This window comes from Bos mutus, chromosome 17 (genome assembly GCF_027580195.1).
Source record: "Bos mutus isolate GX-2022 chromosome 17, NWIPB_WYAK_1.1, whole genome shotgun sequence".
Lineage (NCBI taxonomy): Eukaryota > Metazoa > Chordata > Mammalia > Artiodactyla > Bovidae > Bos > Bos mutus.
Genome location: NC_091633.1, coordinates 11,236,975 through 11,263,205, shown reverse-complemented (window position 1 = coordinate 11,263,205; position 26,231 = coordinate 11,236,975). Strand labels below are relative to the sequence as shown.

Sequence of the window (26,231 nt, the reverse complement as noted above, 5' to 3'; positions counted from 1 at the left end):
TCTAGGTCATCACAGAGCACCAAGCTGAGCTCATATGTCATAAAGCAACGCCTTATTGTCTGTTTTACACATGGTAGATTATATATGTTAATGCTACATTTGTCCCGCTCTCTCCTTCCCCCGCTGAATCCACAGGCCTGTTCTCTACACCTGTGTCTCCATTCCTGTCCTGCAAATAGGTTCGTCAGTACCATTTTTCTAGATTCTGTATATACGCATTAATACACGATATTTTTCTCTAACTTACTTCATTCTGCGTAAGAGGGTCTGGATTCATCCACCTCACTACAATTGATTCATTCCTTTTTATGGCTGAGTAATACTCCATTATATATATATATATATATATATATAATGTACCACATCTTTATCCATTCATCTGGCAATGGACATCTAGGTTGCTTCCCTATCTTGGCTACTGCACATAGTGCTGCAATGAACACCGGAGTGCATGCGATGACTGCATGTTTCTTGATCACTGAAACGTTTCCTTTTCTTTGCTCTTAACAACCTTAAATGTCTACTGAGTGCTGAGAAGACTAAAATGGTCCCGTTGTGCCTCTCTGAAGGGCTCTGAGTTGCTCACTTCATCCTTGCTGGTCTTCATCCACTGTACACATATCACTTAGCGCGTGGTGATAAACTGCCCTTCGTTCTTCTATAAGGAATCTGTTCTGGTCCCTTTAAGTACATCACAAACCCTGTAAGAATGTCTCACAGTTTCCTACCTATGGGTCTAGGGCAAGTTCAGGTGTCTAGAGGGGTCTGGTCACTGGTGGACTGAGCAGATATGAACTTGGCTGGTCCTTCTTCCATGTCTCAACCTCAGGCCACAGCACTTCCCTTAGACCTTGTTCTGGGCCAGAATAGGGGTGCATTCCAACATCAGCTCGCTGATAGTAACCACGGGTCCTACAACAATTCAATTCAGTTCTGACACTGCCTGGAGATGGTGCAGACCCTACAGGTTAAAGGGCAAAGTCCAAACAGGATTGTTTCCATTCCCTGGTGGCTCAGATGGTAAAGCGTCTGCCCGCAATGAGGGAGACCTGGGTTCAATCCCTGGGTTTCGAAGATCCCCTGAAGAAGGAAATGGCAACCCACTCCAGTATTCTTGCCTGGAAAATCCCATGGACAGAGGACCCTGGTAGGCTATAGTCCATGCAGTCTCAAAGAGTCGGACACGACTGAACAAATGAACTTCCACATCCCAGCTGCAAGTGGGGTCCTCAGACAACTCTGACTTGGCTGCAAATTCAAGGATTTCCATGATCCCCCTTTCAGGTTCAATAATTCATAGAATGACTCATAGAACTCAGGAAAGGGCTACTTTTACAATCACTGTTCTATATAAAAGATACAAATGAACAGCCAGATGAAGAGATACATAGGGGAGGAGGGCTGGCAGGCTCATGAGCGCAGAAGCTGCCATCCCCCCATTTTTGTGATACATTCATATGCTCACCAGCCAACCAGGAAGCCTTGTTGTCCAGAGTTTTCTTTAGGGTTTCATTACAAAGGTACAGTTGATTAAATCACTGGCCATTGCTTGGCTTCGATCTCCAGCCCTCCTGTCCTCTTGGAAGGTTGGTAGTGGGTGGGACTGACCGTTTCAACACTCATCACATGCTTGGCATTTCAGGCATGGCCAATCCATCCTTTGAAACTAAGGACCCACACCTCGTTAGCATAACACAGGGAGAGTTGGAAGGGGCTCCTCAGAATACAAAAGACAGCCCAAATCAGGGAGTTCCAAGGGTTTCTGAAGCTCTTTGCCAGGAACTGGCGACAAAGACCAGATCTATTCTTGTTTATCTGACAGTTGGTATATGTGGTAGTACTCAAACATTAAGTGGATATATGAAGTTAACACATTTAGACTTCCAAGTGTCTTGAAAGCCAAAGCCAGAGGAGAAAGCCTTTAGATTTGGCAAGAAGAAGCTCACGGATGTAGGGGAAATGGTAGGCTCAGAAGGAAATGACAACACTCATACATACATAATACATGTACATGCCTATCTACTTTAAACAACTGCTGATGTCCATCTAAATATCTGTCTATCTCAACAGTCACAATCCAAGCCTGTGGAGAGTATGCAGTTGTAAGCAGAGCCCGGCTCACTACTGGCTTAGGATCTTGATTTGGCAGGGCCCCACGGGAAGAGACAAGAGGTGAGTGAGGTGGAGGAGTCTGAGAGCGAGATGACAGAATCACAGGAACCGAGGGCCAGGAAAAGGGTTTCATCCTGGGAAGAGACCCCTCCTCTAAGACTTAAAGGAGAAGGAAGGAGTTAATCGGAAAAATACAGAAGGGTTCACAAATATGGCGCACGTAAAGCTGGATGAGAGCAGATATGTTAATAACAGAGGTCACACATGGAATGCGATTTCAGCGAGGTGAGGCGAGACGTTTCAGAGGACATGGAGGTGATGATTTCAAGAGGAGTTGAAGATGCTTGGGAAGAGGTAATGGGGCCCGTCAAGGGAGGCATGTGTTACTCTTTTATACCATGAACTGATTCTTTAAAAAGTTATTGTGTGATGGCCTCTAGAAGTTTCTCCCAGCATTACTAGTCCAGGAATCTATGACTTCTGAGTAAGTGCATCTCATTGACCATAGAATATATCCCTGCTCCACAACTTCCTGGTGTCTGCACTCTCTTGAAAGAAAGAAGGAAATATATGTGCAGGAATAAAACATATCCAAGCAGTCAGAACCACTGGTGAAAAGACACAGGAAAAAGAAAGAAGGAAGTGTATCTGAGGAGGTGATGATAACCAGGGACAATCTGGGGGTACTTGCTGACAGAGAAACTGATGGGAGAACCAAGTGTACCTGGGGCAGGTATCTTGGAAGCAGGTGGAGCTTTGGACAGGTGTGGCAGGCACTCTGGGTTGACTGACCCAACCCCACCCACGGCTGTCTTCACCGCCCCCCTTTATGGAGTCACTTTTAAGCTGCAAGCAATGCATGACAACGGTTCCAGGTAACGAAACATAAGACGTTGCTGGATGAGGCTTCGAATAAGACGCCCTGTGGGTAGGTGTCCTCCACTTTTCTGTCCCTCCAGCCTGATGATGAGCCCGCCATGCAGAGGTGCAACAGCTACTCTCAGTGGCAGGAAGACTCAGCTAGACAACTCAAGAGGGCGGAGCCAGAAGGAGCTAGGGATGAGTGTGCCCCAGGTGACACTCGGCCATCTCTGGAGACATCTTTTTAAAAGAACTGATTTACTTATTTGGCTGTGACGGGTCTTTCTCTTCGTGGCACACGGGCTCTCCAGTTGTGTTGTATGGGCTCCAGAGGGTGTGAGCCTAGTTGTCTCGCAGAACGTGGGATCTTAGTTCCCTGACCAGGGATCGAACCCACATGCCCTGCACTGCAAGGCGGATTCTCAACAGGGAAATCCCTGGAGACGTTTTTGACTATTGCCCTCGGGCGTGGTGCGCACGCATCTCCTGGGTAGGGAACCAGGGGCTGCTGCTCAACGTCTTACACGGCTTACACCGTGAAGAACTATCCAGGCCCGAATACCAACTGTCACGGTGGAGACAATCTGCTCCCGGGGAAGCCTGATGGAGCTGTTGAGTGAGTCCTGTATTGCCCGCCTTAGGATTTCATCAAATGGGACCAAAAAAACCCAATTGTTTAAGCACCTGACTTGGGCTATCTGTAATGTGTGGCTGAGTGAATCTCAAGTTCCTAGAGCAGAGGAAGCTCTTGGATGGAAGCCCATCCCAGGGTAATCTCCAGACGACACTTCCTTTAGATGACTTTTTTTGGCACGTTCCACGGTTGTATGGGACATCCCGACTTATCTTTGAAGCAGAGAGAAGACAACCATTCAGTCGCTTCTTTCGCTAGAAGATGCCAGCACCAACGGTGCCCTCCACCCACGTCGCCAGTAGGATCGGCTGGGTCCAAGATCACAGGCCTAAACGAGAGGTTAGGAGTCATTAGAGGCATGCTTTTTCAGAACTGGTGGCCTCAGAATTAGGGGCCCATTCTCTTTTCCATGATAAAACAATGTGTCTTTCTAGCTTAGATGTCAGTCATTCCAATGTACCGAAACAGTTCGAAAGGATTTCCTAGAATTAAATCATATTTGTCAGAAAAGTTTTGAAAGCTATTCGTTATTACGCACGTGAAGGCATGATATAAACATCTCCCCATGCTGGTGCAACTGAAATATGATTTATTTAATCAACTCTATTTCCCAGATGGCTCAGTGATTAAAGAACTTGTCTGCCAACACAGGAGATACAAGTTTGATCCTTGGGTTGGGAAGATCCCCTGGAGGAGGGAAATGGCAACCTACTCCAGTATTCTTGCCTGAGAAATCTCATGGACAGAGGAACCTGGTGGGCTACAGTCCATGGGGTTGTGAAGAGTCGGACATGACTGAGTGACCGAGCACAGACTGTCAAGTTGGTCACACCCATGGCTGGCAAGCCACAGTATCTTTTTCTCTTTTTTCACCCTCCTTCCTCCATTCTTTCTCAATGTTCCTTTCTTTCCTCTCGCTTCCCTTGTTTTGGTTCCCCGCTGCTGGCGCTGAGTGGATGCACTAAGATTCCTTCCTATTCTTGAGGATAACCGTTTTGTAGGATGGAGATGGGAACCTGATCTAATAAATAACCTGTAGGATCCTTCAGCAGTGAATAATAGCATTAGTTCTCAGGGACACTCTTCCAACTCCCACACCTTTTAGACCTGCTAACGAATCCCTGCTTTTCCTTCTGACCTAGAAAGATGAAAGCAACTCAGGACCTGGTACCCTGGTCCTTCCCTCTCTGTTCCTCCTGGATGACATTTCCCCTGCCTCCCTGGAGACCGTGGGAGGTTCTGACGGTCAGCACAGTTCCCTTCTCAGTTTCATATGAGGAATAATGAATCAGGGTCCCTGGGAGGTGAATTCCGGTCACCAAAATAGTGTTGGAGGGAATAAGGGTAAGAAACGGAGGGGTCTGGGGCACCTGGTTCTCTGGATCTGGCCCAGGAGGAAGTTCCGCAGAATCTCATCATCAAAACTGTAGTTGACCGTCCAGAAGACACAGAGATGCTGATATTGCATGACCAACTCCAGGACCGTCCGGAAACCTTCAGCCATGTCAAAATCCTGTGCCCCGCTCCCCTTCTCCCAGGCGTAGATGGTGAGCAGCTCCAATGCGTACTTAGGGGGCAGAGACCCCTTTTGCTTCAGTTTTTTTTCACACTGAGGGGAGAGTGGAAACATCAGACGATACTGGTTAAAGCAGGGAGGTGACATGAGTGTAGCAAGAAGGTACACACGAAGGATGCTGCGGCCACAGCAGGACAACCGAGTCATGAGACACAGCCCTGGGGGGATCGGTCTGCTGGGGGCCTGAGAAGGGCCGCCCTGCAGCTCAAAGGCAGCCACTCAGGCTTCTTTGTTGAACTTTGCCTTTATGTGCCCTCCCAGAGTTATAACACAATCTTGTCCTGGATTTCAGTGGCTGGGATGGTAGAGAATCTGCCTGCAATGAGGGAGACCTGAGTTCCATCTTTGGGTCGGGAAGATTCCCTGGAGAAGGGCATGGCAACCCACTCCAGTATTCTTGCCTGGGGAATCCCATGGACAAAGGAGCCTGGCGGGCTACAGTCCATGGGGCCGCAAAGAGTTGGACACAACTTAGCCACTAACACTTTCACCACTTCCTAAAGCCCCGCTCTGCTAATTATGTGGCCAGACATTCCACCTCCATCATTCATTCCTGATCCTCCAATGTCCCTACCCAGCAGGCAGAGGTCACCATGATGAAGTCATGGGGAAGCGAAGTGACTTGCCCAAAGTCACCTAGGAGCCCTGAGCACTCTGAGCTCCCCGGGGCTTGGCATAGAGCTGGAAACCACAGATTCGGTCTTTTCCAGCTTCAGGAATCTGGACACAGAAAGGGAACATCTCCCGAAAGAGCAGCTATTGTGTGGGGCTCAGAAAGTGCCCCATGAGCTGATGGAAGTGAAGGGAGGTAAACCAGTATAGAAAATGCAGCCCCTGGTGCCGCCTGTCATTCCAACCTGCCTTCCAAGAGTAGCATCTGTGTGTGTCATGGGCACCCATCAGTAGGTAAGCCATGACTTGTAGGCTTGCACATCCCAACTTCATCCTCCCTTCGGCTCCAGAATTATTTGGGTGCCAGAGCAAAGGCAAAATAAGCCACATGTAGCAGCTTTAGGGGTATGAGGGGCTTATATCTGACCCAACTCAATGGGGTTAGTGGTGTAAACGCCACAAAGACACTCAGGTTAAGAGCGGGAAGATTCCTTCATGTGGTTCAGTCTCCACCCAGCTTGGGCAAGTGTGAGCACCAGGTAAGGACTGGTTTCGTGGTCACAGAGTACTGATAAAAATAAAGACCAGGACGGTCCGGTGGCTAAGAATCTGCCTGCCAATGCAGAGGACTCGCATTCAATCCCCGGTCTGGGAAGACCTCACATGCAGCGGGGCAACTGAGCCCCAAGTGCTACTGAGGCCTGCATGCCTAGAGCTTGTGCTCCAGCACAAGAGAAGCCCGCACACCGCAACTCGAGAGTAGCACCTGCTCGCTGCAACTGGAGAAAGCCCACGTGCAGCAACAATGCAGCCCACATGCAGCCCACGCCCAGCGCAATCAGAAATCAACACAATAAGGGCTTCCCTGGTGGCTCAGTGGTAAAGAATCTGCCTGCCAATGTAGAAGACACAAGTTTGATCCCTGTTCTGGGAAGATCCCGCATGTGGCGGCGCAACTGAGCCCATACACCACAACTACCGAGCTTGCACTCTAAAGCCCGGGAGCTGCAACTGCTGAAGCCTGCGCACCGAGAGCCCGCGCTCCGCGACAAGAGAAGCCACCACAATGAGAAGCCCGTGCACCGCACTGGAGAGTAGCCCCCACGTGCCGCAACTAGAGAAAAGCCCAAGCAGCAACCAAGACCCGGTAAAGCCAAAAATAAGTAAAAGCATTTCAAAAAATACAATAAATAGATCATTAAAAATAACAATAATGAGGTGGCTCTAGGAAAAGAGCCGTCGTACCCCTTTGTACCAGTGCTTCAGCAGGCGGATTAAATCCTTCAGTTTCAGGGGCAGGGAGCGAACAAAATTGCGCTGTAGCTTCGTGAAACACACAGAAAATTCTCCCTCCAGGAAGACATCAGAAGGTTTGTACAAATGGATGAGTTCAGTATAGGTCCTGGGGCTGGGTGTGGAGCCAGACTTCAGTTCACCTAGCATGGGCGAGAAATTTACATTATGCTATAGTCTCTCTAGACAGTAACAGATCTCAAAACACTGTTAATGTAATTTAATCCTGGGAAATTACTTTGAACTCTATTGGTGTATGTAAACTACTGATGTCTAATATCTCTGGAGTAGTGAGTTATTAAAAATTATATGGTTTATATGACTATAGATGGCATTATTAAAGTGTTATCTAGATCTGCACTGTCCTATAGGGTAGTCATCAGCCAGGATGGCTATTTGCATTCAAACTCATTAAAGGAAAATTGAAAAATTTAGTTCCTCAGTAGCACTAGCCATATTTCAAGCTCTCCATAATACAGAACATAATATAGGACATTTTTGTTATTGCAGAAAGGCTTTCTGGACAGCACTAACCTGAACTTTGGAAACTATGGCCCCCAGATGACACCTGGCCCCTTTCTTATTTTTATAAATAAAGCTTTATTTGAACACAGTCATGCTCACTTATTAATGTATTGCCTATGACTGCTTTCAAGCAACAAAAGCAGAGTTGAGTAGTTGTGATGGATACATTATGGTCCTTAAAGCTGAAAATATTTGCTCTTATCTTTTATAGGGCTTCCCTGGTGGCTCAGATGGTAAGGAACCTGCCTGCAATGCAGGAGACCCAGGCTTGAAAAAGTTAGCTGACCCTCAATCTATATACTCTCATTTCTTCTCTAAAAACACTAAGAACCATTCAGAAGGAAAGTACCAGAGTCTTCTTGATTTTGATTTGGAAAATGCCTGACATAGCCTTGGTTTCTTTTAATACATCATTGTGTATCTGTCACTTACAAATTGAATTTCTAAAGGAAATTTTTGCCTATGATTGAAAGTGAACACCCAGATTTCCTGTTTTTGTCTCAGAATTTCTCCCAAAGTCTATTTTAAAAATTTCCTTCCCTAGTACTTGAGGCATTTTATCTATAAATGTGTACTGAATTCCTGTGTACCTCATTCTTTGATCTGAGAAGACAATGGCACCCCACTCCAGTACTCTTGCCTGGAAAATCCCATGGACAGAGGACCCTGGTGCTGTAGTCCCTGGGGTTGCTGTGAGTCGGACACGACTGAGCGCCTTTGCTTTCACTTTTCACTTTCATGCACTGGAGAAGGAAATGGCAACCCACTCCAGTGTTCTTGCCTGGAGAATCCCAGGAACGGGGGAGCCTGATGGGCTGCTGTCTATGGGGTCACACAGAGTCAGACATGACTGAAGTGACTTAGCAGCAGCAGCAGCAGCGAGTGATACCCTGGGAATATACAATGCAGGTTCTGGCTGTTGCTGTTGTTGAGTCACTAAGTCGTGTCTGACTCTGAGACCCCATGGACTGCAGCCTTCCAGGCTCCTCTGTCCATGGGGTTCTCCAGGCAAGAGTACTGGAGTGGGATCGAACCTGCATCTCCTGCATTGGCAGGCGGATTCTTTACCACTGAACCACCAGGGAAGCTCTCTGGCCTTCATCAGGATACTTAAATGAGAATAAAAATGCACACAGGTGTAAGATGCTGGTGTCATCATGTCACCTGTTGGGGCACTGGACCCAAGGCTGATTAGTAAGTCGCATGACTTTCCCTCTACACTGCCCCTGCCTCCATCACACCAGAATCCTTCTTCCTTCTTCCATCACGCCAGAAGCCTCTTCCAGAGGCTCAAGTCTCGGGAGTCTTACCTAGGGCATTAAACGCAGGCAGCACATCAAAGTCAACACTTTCATTGAGGACTTTGGATTTCAGAGTGAAGCTTAGCACCCAGGGAGGCTTCCATTTTGAAATCTCAAACTTCACTTCAAAATCCTTCTCCTGCCGACAGGCTTCCAGCTGCTCATGGATTTCCTTGATGATGTTGTATCTCTCATTTTTCGGGGAGGTGTAGCTTTTCAGCGAGTTTGCGAACACTACGAGGCTGGCATCAGAGCCAGTCTTCAGAGCCGTGCCTTTCACAGTCGACCCCCCCTAGGGAAGAAAGGCAAATTGAGATACAGCGTTTTCTGGAGCTTGAGCCCCTCGCCCCTCGCCCCTGTGGGCTGGCACCTGTTGGGCTAATTGATGAGGCTGCCAGGGGTAGTCCCAAGTTTATGTCTCCAATTAGGGCTGAGTCCTAAGCGGAGTGTTTCATTTTCCCAATAGAATCCTCTGATTCCAAAGGTGGTTTGTCTCACACTTTTTGATGTGTGAATTTACCCACAAACAACAGATAGGTTAGTTTTAAATTACCTACTTCTCAAGTCAACGTCCTAAATACTTCTGGTAAAGACTTCATAGCTTTACAGACTCAGGGACACAGAGAGCAGACTAGTGGTTACAGTGCGGGGAAGGGCGGGGGCAGGGCCCACAGAGGTGGGGTGTAAGAGGTGCAAACTATTAGGGATAAATAAGCTACAGCGACATACTGTACGCCATGGGGAATAAAGCCACTATTTTATAATAACTACAAGTGGAGGGCGCTCAGTCGCTCAGTCTTGTCTGCCTCTTTGCGACTCCATGGACTGTAGCCCGCCAGGCTCCTCTGTCTGTGGAATTCTCCAGGCAAGAATATTGGAGTGGGTTGTCGTCTTCTCCTCCAGGAGATCTTCCCAACCCAGGAATCGAAAATATATCTCCTGGGTTGCAGGTGGATTCTTTACCACTGAGCCACCATTTAAATTACATTGTCTTACAAAATCGTGAATCACTATATCATACACCTTGCGTGTGCGTGCTCAGTCGCTCAGTTGTGTCTGACTCTTTGCGACCCCATGGACTATAGCCCACCAGGCTCCTCTTTCCATGGGATTCTCCAGGCAAGAATACTGGAGTGGGGTGCCATCTCCTACTCCAGGGGATCTTCCCGGACACAGGGATCAAACCCGAGCCTCTTGCATCTCTTGCATTGGCAGGTGGATTCTTCACCACTGTGCCACCAGGGAAGCCCAACCGTATGTATACCTTACTGTACCTTGTATGATACTGTACAGCAACTATACTTGAAGTCAATCATTTTAAAAAGAGACCATAGTGAGGAAAAAATATCCTCAACTAATAGTAAAAATCTAAAATTTTCCCACTACAAGCGATCACTACAAGCCAAGGGTGGGCAAGGAGGGCCAAGCAGTGATCCTTCACCTCTGGGTCAACCTTGGAGGCTAACGCAGAATCGGAAGTCTGTCGGGAACGGGAACCCCCTGGTGGTCCAGCGGTTAGAACTCCGTGCTCTCAATGCCGTGGGTTGGATACCTGGTGTGGGAATAAAGACCCTGCGAGACACACAACGTGCCCCGCCCCAGAGCCTATCACGAATGACTTCAGCAGTGCCTCAGCACCCTCCGCTGAGAACTGGGGTCCCAGGCGCTGCTCTCCCCAGCTTCCCTCCCACATCCTTTGCCCTCACATTTCTGGTGGTCACAACTCTTGCCGAGATCCAGGGACTACTTAGTTCCCCGCAAAGAACAAAGAAAAAAGCCAGGGCTCACCTGGATAACTTGAATCTTTGTAGTTGAATGTCGAAAGCAATTTTCTTCAAGGAATGAACAGATGATTTTAAGAGCTTTCTTGATCTGGTCTTGGAAAGTCTGGTTGGGCTGGAGAAAGTCCTTGACGAACTTATCTAGCAGATGGCCTGGGGTTATGTAGAGTGGGGCAGGCTGTGGAAGGAGCCAGCTGTGAGATGCCCCCTGGCAGCCACCACCCCCCATCCCTTCCTCCCCTGCCTTCTCTGTTCCACCAACCCCTCCCTCCTGCTCTCCAACCCTCCTGCTGGTACCTTTGTCATCATGAGTTCTCACATCAACATACCCTAAGAGCATGCCTGAGAGTTCCAGGTAGTGCCCAAGATCCGCCTGAAACAAAAGCTCCCCTCCTTGCTCCTCCTTACCCCCTAGGAGAGATCTGGCTCCTCCCAAACAGGTTTGTGATGCCCTGGGCTCTGAATCACTCTCTCATTTCCACTTCCTGTTCTGGCTTCGTCTGCCAGTTGCCAGTACCTCCTATGAATAGCTTCTCATATTCCTTCCTTATTTTCCCATTGATTGTGGGTATTGTTGACTCCTGATGATCACACTCATTCCTTTTTTCGAGGTTCTGTCAGCCTCTGTCAGACACCCTGTGCCCAGGTGGACTGGGTTTCCAGGCGCTGCTGTAACAAACCACGGTTCTGGAGACTAAACTCCTGAAATCAGAGCATGGGCAGGGCCGGGCTCTCTCTCAAGACTCCGGGGAGAATCCTTCCTCGCATCTTCCAGCTTCTGGCAGTCCTGTAATCTTCCTTGTCTCGTGGCGGCATCACGCCTGCCCCTGCCTCCGTTGTCACGTGACCTCGTCCACTCTATGTCTGTCCCTGAGTGTCTTCCTTTATGACCCAGTCATAGGATCCAGAGCCCATGCTGATCCAGGGTGACCCCTTAACTGATGATACCTGCAAAGACACTGCTTCCAAAGAAGGTCACACGCTGAGGATCTGGGGGGATGTGAATTTTCCGGGACACTATTCGACCCTTCACAGCAGGGGATGTTGTTCCCTCTAAGTGTGTTGAAGAGAGGGATGTCCTGGGGTCGGAGGGGCTGTGTGCTCATTCTGAAGGGGGCAGTTCCCTGCTCTCGAATCAAATGGGGTCGTGGAGGGTGGGACCTGCTCACTCCCTCGCACCTCTGGTTGCTTCTGGAAGGAAACCACATTCTGATGAGTAAAGGGGATCTGACACCCGCCCAGAAGTGTGGTTCTCTCCTCTTCAGTAGAAAACGTCAGATGGCACATGCCCTGTAGACCACAGCTCAAGACACCTCACCCGAGCCTCTTCTCTTTGCTGTTTTGCTCAGGCCTCAGCCTGCAGAGGCAGTTTGCTTCTTGCTCTGGGCAAGGAAAACAGCGGTACCCCTCCTCAATGTCCGCATCCTGCTCTCTGACTCTGCCTACCTTTTGCAAAGATGGGACCTAGCAGATATGATCAGACTTGTGTGGATCGATGTGCTTCTCCTTTGGGGAGGGGAGGGGGAAGTCAATGCATCTGGCCGCGTCATTAGTTCCCATCTCCCGCCTCACTTCTCACTCTCACGCCCCACCCCCATAGTGTGTGAAAGGAGCTCAGGGCCTGATCCAGCATTTGCTGGGGGGCCACCACCCACGTCTCCTGGGCTCTGCTCCATTTCACCTGTCACCACCTTCTCACCTGCTTCCTCTCTTGCAGAAACTAACTCTCTTGCAAACTCTCGTTTGCAGATGCCCCCATTCTTCTTTGTTCAACTTTACACTTTACCATCATTTTAATGGAAGGGAAGGCCCCTAAGGGTGTGTGTACAGATTGAACTGTGTCCTCCTAAAAACTGCATTGAAGTCCCGACCTCTAGGCCCTATTCATGTGAGCTTATTTGGAAACAGAGTCTTTGAAAAGAGGTAATCAAGTTAAGGGGCCACCCCTGGTCGTTCAGTGGTAAAGAATCCACCTGTTAATACAGGAGGTGCAGGCTTGATCCTTGGGTGAGGAAGATCCCTTGGAGCCGGAAATGGCAACCCACTCCAGTATTCTTGCCCAGGAAATCCTGTGGACAGAGGAGCCTGGGGGGCTAGTCCATGGGGTCACAAAAAGAGTCGGACAGTGAGCAAACAGTGAAAAGAATCGAGTTAAGATGAGGTTGTTACTGTAAGTCCCTTATTCTGTATGATTGGGGTCCTTATAAGAAGAGCAGAGAAAAAAAAAAAAAAGAGCAGAGAGACGCAGAGACAGACAAGCATGCAGGGAAGACGTTGTGATGACACAAGAGAGGCTCACGCGACAACAGAGGCAGGGACTGGGGTGACGCTGCCACACGCCAAGGATTTCTTGCAACCATCAGAAGCTGGAAGAGGCATGGAAGCACTCTCCCGTGGAGCCTTCAGAGGGAGCACAGTCCTGCTGATGCCTTGATCTTGGACTTCTAGTCCCCAGAACTGAGACAGAATATATTTCTGTTGCTTTAAGCCACCAGTGAGTGGTACTCTGTCACAGCAGCTCTGGGCAACCAACTTAGGGTAATCTCAGATAGACTGTCGTCCAAGTGTCAGGCGGGCCCTGTCTGTAGCAGCACACCAGCTGTGCTGGAAAGCTCTCTCACCAGAACATTCCAAGATGGTCCAGGTGACTCGTTCTGCCTGAGAGAACGCAACCAGTTTTGAGCTTCGTGTTTTAGTTGCAGCCAGCAGGTGTTATCCATGCTCACATTATTGGTTGGGTCAGTTGGATCCAAGATTACTGGCCTATAAATTCCATTAGGTTAAAAAATAATAATCAGTTGGGTTGCTTGTGGGAGAAGAAATCAGTTTAAGGGAGAGGGCTGGACTGGGCACCCAGGAATCTGTATTTTACCTCCTGCAGTTCCTCCCAATTGCTGAAGTGCTTTGTCTAAGATGTCTAGCCTCTCTGGTCCTGTTTACTCTGCTTCACGGACATGTTCCATTCATAAGCTAATAAAACGGTCTCCTCTTTTTGCTGACCTGTCTCCTTAGCCCCTCTTTCTATGAGGGGAAGTGCTTGCTTTGTGGACAAAAGATGACAATGGTTTAGAATGTGAGAAATGTTGAAGCATTCCTCTTGCAGACAGACCTCTCTTTGCCTCCTTAACCACTGCAGCTCGTGTTCTTTTGACAGATCCCCTGGCTGCGGAAAGGGGGATGGACCCTCATTCTAAGGGGGCACAGCCTGGCATGCAGATAAAGAGGGAAGGAGAGATGGAATGGGAAGCTTGGTACCTTGGGGCTTGGAGCTGGCTCAGCAGGATGTTGCGGACGGTCTCATCTCCAAAGTTGTAGTTGACTGTCCAATAGACACACAGCTGCTCCTGCTTCTCAATGAGCCTCAGAACAGTCCTGACACCTTCAGCCATATCAAAGTCCTCCGCTCCACACCCCTGTTCCCAGGCGTAGATTGTAAGCAGCTCCAGTGCATATGGAGGGAGCAGGGAGGAATTGATCAGCTTTTCCTGGCACTGCGAGAGGAGAGAAGCCTGGCAGATAACTTGGGACCCGTGCCAGGGGTCTGAAAGCAAGAAACTAGAAGTCTATAGGAAGTCACCATCCCCTGCTAGTGACAGAAATGATATCGTGGCTAAAATCCCATAGACTGACAATAGCAAGTGTTGGCAAGAATGTGGAGCACCTGAAACTATCATCCACAGCTGATGGGAGTGTGAACTGGTGCAACCATTTGGGAACGCTATTCAGCTGTATTTACTAAAGTTAAATTTATATCTATATAGTTCACAAATTCATTCATATGTGCCATGTGTATATGTATACACATATACATACATATTCATATATGTAGCTAAGTCGCGTCAGTCATGTCTGACTCTTTGTGACCCCATGGACTGTAGCCTGCCAGGCTCCTCTGTCCATGGGGATTCTCCAGGCAAGCATACTGGAGTGGGTTGCCATGCCCTCCTCATTCATGTATATATATATAATATATGAATATATATTGCATATATAAGGTATATGGACTTCCCAGGTGGAGCAGCAGTAAAAGATTCCACCCCACCAGACAATGCAGGAGATGCAGGAGACATGGGTTTGATCCCTGAGTCAGGAAGATCCCCTGGAGGAAGAAATGGTACCCCACTCCAGTATTCTTGCCTGGGAAATCCCATGGACAGAGGAGCCAGGTGGGCTACAGCCCATGGGGTCGCAAAGACACAACTGAGCAACTGGGTATGCATGCATGCGTGTGTGACACACACACACACACACACACACACACATAGTATACCTTATAGCACAGCAGTTTCACTCCTGCATTTTTACCCAAGAGGAATTGACTGCTTCAAGTCACCAAAAAAAAAAAGACATGTAGGGGAATATCCATTGTAGCCTAACTCCTGATAGCCCCAATTTGGGAGTGACCCATTCTCTTCGCAGTGGAACGCATCCAGGTACAGTGTGGTAACGCAATGGAGTAGTATCAAACAATGAAGAGCCTCGACTCCCTGCCACAACATGGAAAAACCTCTCAGGCCTAACACTGAGCGAGAGGCGGCAAACTTAAAGTACATTTAGTAAGATTCCGTTGACATCGAGTTTAAAAACAAACAAAACTAATCTGCGGTGACAGATGTTAGGACAGAGGTTTGTTTGGGAGCAGTATGGACTGGGAGTGGGCAGCCTGCTGGGGTGCAGGCAGTGTGCCCTATTTGGATCTGAGGATTGCCTGCTGCTGCTGCTGCTGCTGCTAAGTTGCTTCAGCTGTGTCCAACTGTGCGACCCCATAGACGGCAGCCCACCAGGCTCCCCCAATAATGCACTGAGCCATATTCCTTTGTGTGTGTGTGTGTGTTTGTGGCATGTGGGATCTTACTTCCCCTACCAGGGTTCGAACCTGAACCCCTGTATTGGAACGGTGGTATCTTAACCCCTGGACGACCAGTAAAGTCCTGAGCTGTATTCTTGAGTGCGAACATGTTCAGTTCAGTTCAGTTCAGTCACTCAGTCGTGTCCGACTCTTTGCGACCCTGTGGACTGTAGCCCACCAGGCTCCTCTGTCCATGGGATTCTCCAACCCAAAATACCAGACTGGGTTTCCTCCTCCAGGGGGTCTTCCTGACTCCAGGGTCTCTTGCATTGCAGGCAGCTTCTTTACTGCCTGTGCCATCATTCTTAACGTTGTTGTATTGACACTTAACCCAAGATGAATCATCTCAGTCAAAGGGAAACAGATGATAGATAGCAATAGACACACAATTTGAAATTTACCTTTTGAAACCAGTGCTTTACCAAGAGGATCAAATCCTTCAGTTTGCTGGGATAGTTGCTAAAAAACTTCTCCTGGAGTTCAGTGAAGCAGACTGAGAACTCACCAGGCCTGGCTTTCACCATATCCAAGGATCTTTTGAGTTCTCGATAGCTCCAGAGGCTAGACTTCTCACTTAAGCCTGGTGTGAAAGAGAAGCAGAACTTCTGATTTTCAGGGACCCTAGCCTCGGTGAGCCCACAAAGAGGCTGGATGCAGCTAGATAGCACACGCTCACTGCTTCATGTATAAGAGAATGGGGTTATTTACATAAAAGGTGAGGGGTGGTCTGTCCTGCTAGATAATAAAATGTAGTTAGGCTAATATTTAGTAAAGAATGTAATTTTAAAATTCCCCTGTAGTTTACTTTTCTCAGAAATGAAATGAAATGAAATGCCAGTCGCTCAGTCGTGACCAACCATCTGAGCTACCCAGGGAAGCCCTGCTTTTCTCAGAAAGCAACCATTATTGTTTCGTCTAGGGGGGAAAAAAAAAAAAATTCAAGTTTGGAATGTGTCACTCTGCCGTCATCTCGTGGAAGCTTCTGGATACTTCATGTGAGGAAGACCTGGTCTTTCGTTCTCACATCATCCTTGCACGACTGGGAGAGCCAGCAGAGGGCGCTCTGGCCTTATCTCCAACCACCCTGCAGTGACCCAACAGACAGCGCTCTGGCCTTATCTCCAACCACTGTGCTCTGAACCAGAGGAGAGAACACAGGATTTCCTACGAATTCTGAGTCACAGTTATTGTTTGGTTTAGGGAAAAAAAAAAAAAAAAAAAAGAGATTCAAATTTGAAATGTGGAACTCTGCCGCCATCTCGTGGCAGCTCCTGGATACTACATGTGAGGAAGACCTGGTCTTTCCGTTCTTACGTCATCCTTGCACGACTGGGAGAGCCAGCAGAGGGCGCTCTGGCCTTATCTCCAACCACCCTGCTGTGACCCAGAGAAGTTCCGTTCAGTTCAGTCGCTCAGTCGTGTCCGACTCTGCGACCCCATGAACCGCAGCACGCCAGGCCTCCCTGTCCATCACCAAACTCCCGGAGTCCACCCAAACCCATGTCCATTGTGTCGGTGATGGCATCCAACCATCTCATCCTCTGTCGTCCCCTTCTCCTGCCTTCAATCTTTCCCAGCATCAGGGTCTTTTTAAATGAGTCAGCTCTCAGAATCAGGTGGCCAAAGTATTGGAGTTTCAGCTTCAACATCAGTCCCTCCAATGAACACCCTGGACTGATCTCCTTTAGGATGGACTGGTTGGATCTCCTTGCAGTCCAAGGGACTCTCAAGAGTCTTCTCCAACACCACAGTTCAAAAGCATCAATTCTTCGTCGCTCAGCTTTCTTTATAGTCCAACTCTCACATCCGTACATGATACTGGAAAAACCAGAGCCTTGACTGGACGGACCTTTGTTGACAAAGTAATGTCTCTGCTTTTTAATATGCTGTCTAAGTTGGTCATAACTTTCCTTCCAAGGAGTAAGCATCTTTTATTTTCATGGCTTCAGTCACCATCTGCAGTGATTCTGGAGCCTCCCAAAATAAAGTCAGCCACTGTTTCCACTGTTTCCCCATCTGTTTGCCATGAACCAGAGGAGAGAACATAGGACATCCTACGAATTCTGAGTCACACTGTCACTTCACCTTGTCTCCAGCCCCTCCTGCTGAAATGGAGCTGGACTCTATGTCCTTGCCTCCTCCCACCCTTACCATGCTCTCTGTCTGCTTTTTGCCTGGGGAAAACTTCAGTCAAAGGATAAGTTTAACCAGAGAGATGAGAACATGCATAAACAAAGGAAAAGAGTCAAAGGAGACCAAATAATAGTAATATAGTCATTAAACATAATTGAGCTACAGTCTATGGGGTTGCAAAGATACAGACTCCACTAAATGACTAACTCAACATTAAGCTTAGTCGAGGACCTCTGAGAGTTTCCTTCTCAAGGATTATAGATAACATTCTGAGCCATATCCATGAGCTGTCATATAGATACTGAAACTCCAGGTGGAAGAAGTTAGCTACGCGATGACCAGACTGTACCCATGACATGAGCTGCCGCAGTTCTGAGACTGGACCCCAAAGAAAATGGGAACAAACCGACCCTGGAACTGAAGATAAACTGCAGAAGATAAACTGCATCTAAAACAATTGAGATGATGCTGGTCAGATCACTGATGACCAGTTTGAAGATGCCTGTCGGAGCTGACTGTACTTTTTCTTCATGTAGCCCCCTCCCTCGGTCTAAAAAAGCTTGTCTCCACTGACGATCAGCGGGACGAGTTGACCTTTGGACAGATGTCTGCCCTCCCCTAAAGTTACTGGCATCTGAAATAAAGCTAATTTTCCTTTCCATCAGGTTGGCCTATTTGTTGACTTTTGGACGGTGAGCAGCTGGACCCACACACCTTTCAGTAACACTTTGAGTCAGGCATGTATTCTCAATCCTTACTGTCCGAAAGGCCCTGGAAGTTAGCTTTTTCTAGCTTTGATCTTACAGTTAGACAAAGGTGGGTTAGTAGTAGGATCAGGGTGAGAATTCAGAGTTGCCTAACTCACAAACTGCTGCATTATTTCCTCTGAACTAGGTCACCTTTCTGTGAATGTGAGTTATCAGGTTTTGTGTGTGTGTGTGTGTGTGTGTGTGTGTGTCCACCTTGAAGGCACCATGCCTGACTCTTAAAAGACTCAGGCTTTTATTCTAGTTCTGTCAGTAACTGGGTGTGACCCTGGATACAGTCATTTCTTTCTGATTCCATTTGTTTAATGAGGGGTTGGATGTCAACTCTGATAATTAAGTTTGTGATAATATATGTACCTAATGCTTGAGACTAAGCTGTGACTATGGTAAGTCTTATCCACTCAATAAACCAACCATCCATCCACCCAGTCAACCATCCTTTCATCCATCCACCCAGTCAACCATCCATTCATCTATCCAGTCAACCATCCATCCATCCATCCAACCATCCATCCATCTATCCAGTCAACCATCCATCCATCCATCCTCCAACCATCCATCCATCCATCCAGTCAACCATCCATCCATCCATCCTCCAACCATCCATCCATCCATCCATCCAGTCAACCATCCATCCATCCATCCTCCAACCATCCATCCATCCATCCAGTCAACCATCCTTCCATCCAACCATTGATCCTTTTAAACAGTTGCCCATGGAAGATCCTTGCCTTGATGTTGACCTGATTAGAGAGCAACTCCAAACCTGCTCTAGCTGAACTTTTCTCAGATGTTTTCCCCGTCCTCTACCTCTAACCAACGTTTATTCTAGTTTACATCTTCACTATGGTCCGCAGAAGAGCAGCAACCACCATGAGGCTGGTTGAAAATACAGAATTCTGGACCCCAATCTCTTGAATCAGAGCCATCATTTTAACAGGTTTCTCAGGGGATTTGTGTGCATATCACAGTTTGAGGAATTCTACTCTAGGTTCTAGAATCTAGAACATTTCCTCCAAAGTCAATTAGGAGTTAAAGGAGAGGTTCTAAAGAACAGAGTAAGCTCAAGGTAGAAGAAGTCTTCTCTCTTGAAAGTCTTCCCTGGTGGCTCAAACAGTAAAGAATCTGCCTGCACTGCAGGAGAAGAGGGTTTGATCCCTGGCTGGGGAAGTTCCCTTGGAGAAGAGAATGGCAACCCACTCCAGTATTCTTGCCTGGAGAATTCCATGGACAGAGGAGCCTGGCAGGTTACAGTCCATGGGGCCACAAAGAGTAGGACACACCTGAGTGATTAACACTTTCACTTTCTTTTCAGTTTTAGTGGTATTTATTCCATCCCCATGCTGCCCACCACCCCTTTCATTGGCTTTGTTCTCTTGACAAGCCCTTCCAGACCCATACCTCCAACCCTCCCCACCACCCTGCACGCCCAGGAGGGCTCACCCAGAGCATTGAAGGCAGGCAGCACGTTGAAAGTGATGCTCTGCTGTTTTGTGGAAAGCTGGATAGTGACCCTGGAGCTCCTATTGGTGTTCTGGAGCTCCATCTTGGCTGCCAGTTTCCACGTGGACTCACAGTGCTTCATCTGTGCCCAGATTTTGCTGAGGAGTTCATATTGTCTTTTTTCCTGGTCCTGGAATTGCTCAAGGTCCCCAAAGAAGACGACAAGGATACCATCGGAGTTGCCTCTCAAGACCGTTCTCCGGCCATAGGAGCCACCCTACCAGCAACAGAGAAGCAGATGTGAAAGTCTGAACCCTCTGGGGTCACTGGGCACCCCAACAGGCAGAAGTATTTCTCAACTTGAGCAGAAGTTCCACACGTCACCATAGTCTAAGAGTTGAGTGGCCGGTGTTCATCGGTCCACCCAAATAGCTGAATCAGGGCACCCACAGCAGCATTTCCCCTACAAGCCCCAAACAGAAGGCAGCTTGGATGGCCATCAGCAGCAGAGCAGACAAATGTGGTGCGCCCACACAGCGGGATGCATGGCAACAACAAAATGATAACAGCTGCACGCGGCAACGCACGCCTCGTCAACCGGTGGGTTGAGAACAGAGCCCACACGTTACAGCCACACAGCGCACGGTGTCTTTAGACAGGGAGACCAACCTGCTCAGTTTTAGCCCCGAGACGTCCATGTCCCAGAAAACCCTTCAGTCGCAGACAAACCTGGAAGCTTGGTCACTCTATGCGAAGTTTAAAAACAGGCAAAACTAATCTATGTTGTTAGAAGTCAGGAGAGTGGTGGGCTGGGGTTGAGGGTAATGAGTGGATAAGGGGCCCAGGGACTCTTGGGTGGAGGCTGGGAAAATTTTATTTCTTGATCTGGGTATAGGTCACATTGGTATGTTGTCTGTGGCAATCCATCAAGCTGTACACAAATCTGTGCACTTGTACATATTTTTTTAATGAGAAAAAAGTTAACAATTTTGAGAGGTAGGACTGCACGGTGGTTAAGGGTGCATGCTCCCAAACAAACTGTTGCCATTGTTCAGTTGTTCAGTCGTGTCCAATTCTGCGACCCCACGCACTGGTGCCCACCAGGCTCCTCTGTCCCTGGGATTTCCCAGGCAAGAATACTGGAGTGGGCTGTCATTTCCTTCTCCAGGGGATCTTCCTGACCCAGGGATCGAACCCACGCTTCCTGTACCTTAGTGTGGATTCTTTACCACGGAGCCACCAGGGAAGCCCTCCCAAATAGATTACCTGAGCTTAAAATCCCAGGTCGAATGCCAACTAATAATAACTTCCCCAAGCTTCATTTTCCTTATCTGGGCCAAGACAGGAGCCATCATGTGTCCAGGTGTCTTTCCTCCTAGGGCCAGTGGGTGTGTGTAAGGGCAGAGGCCAGAAAGCACGTGACTGCAGAGGAGTGTGGTGCTGGAGAGCACAGGGGTGGGGCTGGGCACACGTAATCCCCTCCCCACCCTAGGGTCCTGGCAGCTTCCCAGTATCATTTCTTCCTCAAAATTCCAGAATCTTCAGCCTCCACCCTAGGGTTTGTGCCAGAGCACCCGATGAGGCTTCCCACGTCCTTGGAGTTAAGAAATCATAGAACATTCTTGAATAGTATTATTGAACTCTGGTAGGCTCAGTTACTCGTCTGTAAAATGGGGAGGATAAAAATGCCACAGGTAACCACAGCTGATTTACTGCTGTGGCTTTGTGCCAAGTCCTTGCCAGAACATTATGTGTTTAAGCCTCTTAACACTTGGCACTGAGTATTATTGCCCTCCCATTTTACACATTTGGACACCGAGGCACAGAGAGGTTAAGCAACCTACCCGGGGTCACACAGCAGTAAGGAGCAGAATCCACGCTCTCCCAACCTGTACCCCTAAACTCTACACCCTGGTCCATCGTGTCACTCGAGTGTGGGTTTAGACAAGGTGATGTCTTGCATACCCAGGGCCCAGAACACAGCACGTGCCCAGCACCAAGTCCTTCTGCCCCTTGGGTCCCAGAAGCACTGACCCCAGCCGTCTACTCACTCTGGCCACCCCTGTCACGGTGAGGGACGGGCAGGGTTCCTGCAGGACTTCACAGATGGTGTCCACTGACTGGTCGATGTCTTTCTGACCGTCTTCAGAAGGCCTCAGGTGGTTCTGGATAAACTCCTCCAATTTCTCAGAAGGCTTTTCATAGAGGTGGGACTCCCTGCTGCCCATGGCTCTGACTGGCTGCTGAGATGACAGCTGGTGGCAGAGCGGGAGGCTGAGGAGAATAAGGAACTTCTGTGTGCAGGGGGAGGAGAGGGGAGAAAACCGAAACTCACACCAGGGGAAAAGGAAACTCAGAGTCTTCTGGCCCAACCCAGGCCTCGCCCCCAGCCTCTCCGCTGCTCTCAAGGGAGGCTTGTAGTTTAAAACATGACCCCTTGAGACAGATTATGAGGGCTTGATATGGGTTATGTCTGTGTCTTTGAGCACACTGCCAGCCCTTTTTGTGCCTCGATTTCCATCTGTAAAATGGGGTTAACAGTGGTACCTATCTCACAGGCTTAATACAAAGATTAAAATACTTGCAAAGTGCTTTGAACAGGACCTGAAATATGGCTAGTGCTGTAAAGTGTTTGTAAAGCAAATAATTTCATAGGGGGCCAGAGGTTTTCTTTTTTTTTAATAATTGAAGTATAGCTGATTTAAAATATTGTGTTAGTTTTCAGGAGTTTAGCAAACTGATTCAGTTATATTTACATCTAAATATATATATATATATATATATATATATATATATATACTGTAAAAATTATTTTCCCAGAGGTCATCTTTTGAGGCTCTTTCCCCTTTTCCCTGTTTCCAATGTTTTTGGGAATTCAGAGTTGATGAGAACAGTGAGGAGAAGAGACCAGAGAGGGCCCTGACTTGTTTCAGGGCACACAGCAAGGCAAGCGTTCAGCCACTTGGGTTTTAGTTCTGCCCCTGAGCAAACACAGGTCCCCAGAGGCCTGCTTCTGTGGGCCCAGTCCCTCAGCGCACATGAACACCTGCCAGGTTTCCTCGGGCATTTAACCACCCCCAGCAAGGAAGGAAAACACGCCCAGTAGCACATAGGCCAGAGAGGAGACAGACGTCAACCCTTGTGTCCAGAACCATGAGAACGAAACTCCTGGGCTCCCTCTGTAACACAGAAGGCAAACATCTCCAAGGTGGGACAGGAACAGACCCCTTTCTCTGCTGTGATGATTGATTTTGTTATTATTCTCTTTTAAATGGTGATTATTTGTTTGTAGCTTTTGGCTGCGTTGTGTCTTCATTGCTATCAGCAGGCCTTTCCTAGTTGCAGCGAGTGGAGGCTACTCTCCAGCTGTGGTACACGGGCTGCTTATTACCGTGACTTCTCTTGTTGCAGAGTTTGGGCTCCAGGGTATGCAGGCTCAGTACTTGTGGCACCTAGGGCTTAGTTGTTCTGTGGCATGTGGGATCTTCACAGACCAGGGATTGAACTTCTGTCCTCTGCATTGGCAGGCAGATTCTTAACCACTGGACCACCAGGAGAGTCCTGTGATGATTAGTTTTGTATGTCAACTTGACTATGACCATAGTACTCAGATATTTGGTCAAACATTCTTCCAGAATTTTTTTTTTTTTTTTGGAATATATTTTTAAGATGAGATCAACATTTGTAAACGTTGGGGAAAGCAGATTATTCACTATAATGTGGATGGGCCTCATCCAATCAGGCGAAGAGATGAAAAAGGTCTGATCTCTCCCTGAGGAGGAGGCAATTCCACAAGCAGATACTTCTTTGGGTTTCCAGCTACCCTGGCTACCCCACCCTGCAGAATTTGGACTCACTGGCCCCTGCAATGGCACAGCCAATTCCTTAAAACAAATTTTTCTCTAAATCTAGATTTATAAAATCAATTGGTTCTATTAACCTCAAAAGTAAAGCAACCATTGTTTTACCAGCAAAATGGGTTTATTTGGGAACAGCAAAGAATTTCAACTTAGGACAAGCAGGCAATAGCAAAAAGCCATAGGCAAGTCCGGCCAACAAAGAAGAGGAATATTACTTTATAGAGAAAAAGGAGGAAGTTAGGAGGGGTTGTTTGAACACGTGTCTGTTGGAGGAAAGCAAGAATTCAGGGTGATGATGGGTTCTCATTGGCTCAGTTGCCAGGGGAGTTGGCTTCCTCCAGGAGACGTGCAATGTGCATCTTTACTGTCCTGGCCCGTCATTGACGATTTTTCCCTGTTGATAATCTTCCTGTTGGGGGTGTGTTAACTGACTTGTCTTTCCTGGGATTGGCCTCCAGAGGCATTTGAGGTGTGAGAGCTCCCTCTTCTGGTCTTCTGACTCCATGAGGTTTCTGTTTGTGAGTTCATTTTCACAGTTTGGTTTCTCCGGAGAAACTTGATGATTGCTCCTGTCCATAAAGGGCCCTTCCCTGCCCTTTTCTGACTTTTAAAACACCTAGAGGTAGGCTGGGCTTAGGTCATAAGCCTTCTTTTCTATATTCTGAAAATATAGAGGCTCAGAGAGCTGAAAAATATTTGTCCGAGGTCATACAGCTTGTAACTTATCTGGCTAGCTTCTAACTACCTGCTTTCTAAAGTCTGTGCTTTTTTATTTTTTTAAATATTTTATTTTGAAATCATCTGAAACACAAAGAACTCTCTCATATTCTTGATCCTGAATATTTCACCATATTTGCTCCTCGTTCTCTGTGTACATTGTATTATCAGTATTATTATTACTGAGTCATGTGAGTTGTATGTTGCAGGTATTATGTCTCTTTACTCTTTAAAAAAAAATATATATATATAAAACTTAGTTTACCAGAGTAGTTTTAGGTTCCCAGAAAAACTGTGCAGAAGCCAAGAGATTTCCTATATACCCCACTGCCACCACCCCACCACAACCACCATCACGCCAGCCTCCTCCCACCCCAACAACATTCTGCAGTGGTATTTGAGCTGAGCCCCGAAGAACTGATGCTTTTGAACTGTGGTGCTAGAGAAGACTCTTGAGAGTCCCTTGGATTCCCAAGGAGATCAAACCAGTCCATCCTAAAGGAAAACAGTCCTGAATATTCATTGGAAGGACTGATGCTAAAGCTGAAGCTCCAATACTCTGGCCACCTGATGTGAAGAACTGACTCACTGGAAAAGACCCTGATGCTGGGAAAGATTGAAGGCGGGAGGAGAAGGGGATGACAGAGGATGAGGTGATTGGATGGCATCACCAACTCGATGGACATGAGTTTGAGCAAGCTCTAGGAGTTGATGAAGGACAGGGAAGCCTGGCTTGCTGCAGTCCATGGGGTCACGAAGAATCGGACACGACTGAGCGACTGAACTGAACTGATTTGAGAAGTGAGAGCACCCCTTTCTGGTCTCCTGGCTTCACTTAAGATGGGGTTTCCCGTTTCCCAGTTCATTTTCAGTTTCACATCAGTATCCCCTAGCAGGGTGGGACACTTGTTACAACTGAGTAGCCCATACAGACACATCATAACCACCCAGGCTCCTTTACTCTTTTTTTTTAAAATAATTTTATCTGTTTATTTGTGTTTGGTCGTGCTGGGTCTTTGTTGCTGTGCAGGCTTCCCTCTGGTCGCGGCGAGCCGGGGCTGCTCTCTAGCTGCGGTGGTGCTGTGGAGTGCGGGCTTCTGGTTGAGATGGCTTCTCTTGTTGCAGAGCACAGGCTCTAGGGTGCGTGCGGACTTCAGCAGTTGCGGCCCGTGGGCGCTAGACAGCAGTCTCAATAGTTGTGGTGCACCGGGGCCTGGCTGACCCGAGGCATGTGAGATCTTCTGGGACCAGGGATCGAACCCGTGTCTCCTGCCTTGGAAGATGGATTCTGAACCACTGGACCACCAGGGAGGTCCCTCGCTAGCATATCCTTTATGGCCTCAGTAGAGCTGTATTCTCTGCTTTTCCACGGGAGATAATTTGGTGGGGTTTTTCTTTTTTCTTTCTGGATTTATACAGCACATCGGCCCCTAGCACATCCACTTCCCTGACCTTTTAATCCCATCTCCCACCATCTCTCGGAGAAGGCAATGGCACCCCACTCCAGTACTCTTGCCTGGAAAATCCCATGGACAGAGGAGCCTGGTAGGCTGCAGTCCATGGGGTCGCTAAGAGTCAGACACAACTGAGCGACTTCACTTTCACTTTTCACTTTCACTTTTCACTTTCATGTTTTGGAGAAGGAAATGGCAACCCACTCCAGTGTTCTTGCCTGGAGAATCCCAGGGACAGGGGAGCCTGGTGGGCTGCCGTCTATGGGGTAGCACAGAGTCGGACACGACTGAAGCGACTTAGCAGCAGCAGCAG

At 48.0% G+C, this 26,231-nt stretch overlaps 1 protein-coding gene across 3 annotated transcripts; it reads right to left on the bottom strand.

Moving 5' to 3' along the window:
- On the bottom strand, positions 1-22,178 carry OAS2 (2'-5'-oligoadenylate synthetase 2). Of its 3 annotated transcripts, XM_070386065.1 has the most exons (11): positions 21,939-22,178; positions 19,888-20,164; positions 15,946-16,124; positions 13,951-14,186; positions 13,317-13,458; positions 10,703-10,873; positions 8,924-9,206; positions 7,041-7,231; positions 4,978-5,216; positions 3,776-3,935; positions 1-2,660 (listed from the first exon to the last, which is right to left on the bottom strand). In XM_070386065.1, exons 1-11 carry the CDS (start codon positions 22,113-22,115, stop codon positions 2,571-2,573), a joined length of 2,145 nt encoding a protein of 714 aa, XP_070242166.1. In that variant the 5' UTR covers positions 22,116-22,178; the 3' UTR covers positions 1-2,570. The 3 variants fall into 3 exon arrangements, with proteins under 3 accessions (XP_070242166.1, XP_070242164.1, XP_070242165.1); XM_070386063.1 differs by having other exon boundaries at positions 1-3,935; XM_070386064.1 differs by lacking the exons at positions 13,317-13,458; positions 13,951-14,186 and having other exon boundaries at positions 1-3,935.
- Between the last annotated feature and the right edge of the window lie 4,053 nt (positions 22,179-26,231).

What these genes read in the sequence shown, in the direction of transcription:
- OAS2 (XM_070386065.1), bottom strand. Translation starts at nt 22,115, where the DNA reads ATGGGCAGCAGGGAGTCCCACCTCTATGAAAAGCCTTCTGAGAAATTG. An exon ending in GCCTGCCTTCAATGCTCTGG is followed by an intron (nt 16,125 to 19,887) that starts GTGAGCCCTCCT and finishes CTTTCACACCAG; the next exon opens with GCTTAAGTGAGAAGTCTAGC. An exon ending in CGTGGAACGTGCCAAAAAAA is followed by an intron (nt 2,661 to 3,775) that starts GTCATCTAAAGG and finishes CTTTCTTTCAAG; the next exon opens with AGAGTGCAGACACCAGGAAG.